We start from the raw sequence: 3,526 nt of genomic DNA on the forward strand, positions 1-3,526 counted from the left end.
TGTAGGGAAGCAGTTCACTGACAGTGAAAGTCTCGGAATAGGGATGGGTGAGTGCATGGAAAGTGTTATGTGGCTAACACTGTGTACATTTGACTTTCATATAGCTTAAAAGAAGCAGCTTATGTGCGCTTGCACTATCTAGTCGTTCAGCTGTGACTTTTTCTCCACCTGGAGTGACTTATAGTTCCCTGAATGTATGAGTCTGTAGCACTGACTAAAGTTAGGCAAGTTGCCAACATGCACCTCAGGTGCTTCCTGACTTGTTAATGCAACACAGTCAGTCGCTGCTCTTGGCGTCCAGTCCCTACTGCTGCTCTCCTCCTCTCCTGACAAGGCACTGCCGCTTGCACAAGCTGCATTCTAGTTCTTCTTCAATGAACATGTCTTCACAGTAGTTTGAATCTTTCTCACAAACATCGCTGAAAATGTTTTAATGAAATATTAAACAAAATGTAGGTTAGGCTCAAGCATTACATTATACTTAGGATTCCCCCTACTGTTTGCATATCTGCCCACCCACCCACACAGAGAGGTCATTACAACCCAGTTTTAAAAATATAGTTGTTATAAAACCAAACCAGTGACAGCAGTACAAGGTAATCCTATAAATACATAATCCATGCTAAAGTTATCTCTCTCTCTTTGTGTGTTATGCAGTTTCTTAGGGGGTGGTGCAGCAACCAGAAATTTAAAGAGAAGTCACATTCTTATTCATTGCAGGGAAGCAATATGCTTTATTGCCTTTAAAAGAAAGACTAAAAATAATAATATTTCTAAAATATTAGAAGTCATGCATATAAAGGATATAATTATAACCAAGCTGTGACTGGTTCAATTGCAGTGATAAACACAGGTTTATTGTGCTGGAAAGCAAATTTGTCACTTTTAGAATTAGGATGCAGTGTTGGACCGATACAAAAAGTTACGTGGATGTTTTATTGAAGAGGACTTACTTTTAGTTTAGCTTGAATTGGGTGGTAAGTTTAAGATAGGCCAGAATAAGTCTCCTTTAAAATGAATTTGGACTCCTATAGTTTACTTTGCTGTAGTTTAGCAAGTTGAACTGTTCCAAATTCCTGTACAGGCGAGGCCTAGAGAAGTTATTTATTTCCATTTCATTCTTCACGCTTTCTTTTGGTTAACAAATTTCAAGGCTAAAGGCAGAAGACACTGATGATAAAGCAAGTAGGGATACAGTACAAAGAATAAAGCTTAAAATCCCTCTGTTGGAATCTTATCTACTTCTACAGCCTTGAAGAGCATGACACTGTTATATTTTAGGTCCTGGAACAGAAATATTCATCTCACTAAAAGATACAAATTGCTCAAATCTTAAAGACCCATTTAGGAAATCCAACTTGGGCAACTGACAGGATGAGACCTGTTGATGTACTTCCTGCAAAGTGAGGAAGCACTTAAAGGAGCTTTTACTGCTCATAGAAGGAGATATCTTTTTCCAAATGGCTGCTACTTAAAATCTATTCCTCTGCTGGCTGCCTTTCTCACTTCCCACAATTTGATTAAATTGTGGTGTTCAGTACACCTAGCTAAGATTGGCTGATTTTCTCACTTCCCTGAGTAATTCCTTCTTCTGCTCACTGTTATTGTATGAGCCAGTAACTTAATATTTTGCTGCCATTGTGGCTGACACCCAAAGTATTTGCTTCATTTTATTGCCCTGAAATAACTCCGCATATAGAGTAAATGCAGCTTCAGCTTCCAATAGGTAGCACTTCTTCACTAGGAAGAGTCTGCCATAGTCTGTTTTATTCCCTGTGCTTTGGGAGTACTAAAGCAGAGACAGTAGGAAAAATGCCTTCTTTCCCATTGGCATCAAGCTCCTGTAAGAAAGAATAGGCAGTAAGAACACATTACCCCATCTCTTCTTTTTCCTCCCTAGTTTTTGGAAAGGAACTAAGTACTGCATATATTTCTGCACACACCCTTGGTAAGACCTTGCAGTTTCTGCAACAGAACTGCCCCTTCTCATCTCTTCACGCTGCACAGACCAAATCCTGAAAATGTTAACAGTAGTCTTGGCATATTTTTCAGTGTAGACAAAACCTTTACAGCAGAGATTCTTCCGCTTAAAATAGATATTCCCTAATTCCTTCACTTTGACTTCTGAATGCTTGCATCTGGAATGTGGAGTTCGCCCAGATGGAGGGCCAGTTTTCCCAGCTGCTGCCCTGAGAGCTTGTAAGCCCATGTGCTTTTGTTGCAAATAATTAATAGCGATGAATGGAAGAGGAAGTGATTTTTAAGAAGCAATATGGTAACCAAAGTTAGGGTGATTGCCTTACTGCATACAGGACCAGCTCTGGGGAGGTGGGAGAGGGTGTTTGGGAAACACTTCACTGATTGCCTCTCTCCTCTCTCTCTCTTTCCCCTAGGAAGATGTTATTAATACTCAGTGTGGCTACGATGCAAGGCAAAAACCAGTAAGAATTTTTTTTTATTAAGGGTTTGAATCCCTCTTGCAAGAGCAGGTTATTCTGCTGTTGGGATAGTTGAATGTAATTGTCTATTTTCTTCCCTCTTCTCCTTGGCAGGAAGTTGATCAACAGATTGTTATCTACACTAAAGGCTGTGTCCCTCAGTTTGAGAAATGGTTGCAGGACAATCTTACCATAGTTGCCGGTATATTCATTGGGATAGCATTACTGCAGGTAAACATCACATTCCCTGTAATGAGTTACACAGAAGAACAACAGATAAATAGAATATATGGGGGGGGGAACCCGTATATGGGAACTTGAAATACAGTGTCAGTTGCACTTAGAAATATGTCTGTAGGTTTTAGTGAGGGGGAGCTAAATGCATGAGGCTTTCTTTGTGTTAAGGAGTATTTAATTTTTATCTGTAGGGATGCATTTTTTCTTTTCAACTGTCTGCAGCTCAAAACTAACACTGTGTTAGATAAAGATTAGGTAGAGGTTTTTAAGCCTGTACAGACCTACTGTTTCTGATGGCGCTTAAATAGGCAACGAAAAGCCTTTACAGTTGCTTCTGTAAAGCAAGTCTAGAATGGTTCAATTTCCTGGAACCCCGTGGCACTATAAAAATACGGGCTACGGGAGTTTTTTTTGATATTCTTCTTTCTTCCAACACTTAGTGTTAATTTGGTTTTTAACTTTCTGTTGCTTGTTTTCATGTCGGTTCTTTATAACCTAAGGAGTTTGCCTGTGTGAAGAGTTGTCTGATGCTCCAAATGAATAAACTGTTGTCTCTTCCAGATATTTGGGATATGCTTAGCCCAGAATTTGGTTAGTGACATTGAGGCTGTCAGAGCCAGCTGGTAAAACTGCTGAAGTAACCACAACAAGACACTGGACAACCGAAACCCTCTGAAACCTCCAGTGTGTCGCTCCGACACCAAGCTGTATGGACATGGGTGACAGGGAAGCCTTCTCTCCCAAGTAGTCTCAAGTCTAAGTTCCTGATATTGCAGTGAACTTGTGTTTCTTTGGGGTGGGGGAGAGAAGAGTGGGCTATTTAAAATCTGCTGCTCACTGACGATTTTTTT

At 40.1% G+C, this 3,526-nt stretch overlaps 1 protein-coding gene across 1 annotated transcript in view; it reads left to right on the plus strand.

Annotated features, from left to right (window-relative positions):
- TSPAN5 (tetraspanin 5) overlaps positions 1–3,526 on the plus strand; it is a 78,283-nt gene extending 74,757 nt beyond the window's left edge. The window contains exons 6-8 of the mRNA XM_009882951.1: positions 2,394–2,441; positions 2,553–2,669; positions 3,237–3,526. Of these exons, the coding sequence (XP_009881253.1) occupies positions 2,394–2,441; positions 2,553–2,669; positions 3,237–3,302 (231 nt within the window). The 3' untranslated portion in view covers positions 3,303–3,526. The remainder of the gene's footprint in view (positions 1–2,393; positions 2,442–2,552; positions 2,670–3,236) is intronic.

This window comes from Charadrius vociferus, unplaced genomic scaffold (genome assembly GCF_000708025.1).
Source record: "Charadrius vociferus isolate BGI_N301 unplaced genomic scaffold, ASM70802v2 scaffold410, whole genome shotgun sequence".
NCBI lineage: Eukaryota > Metazoa > Chordata > Aves > Charadriiformes > Charadriidae > Charadrius > Charadrius vociferus.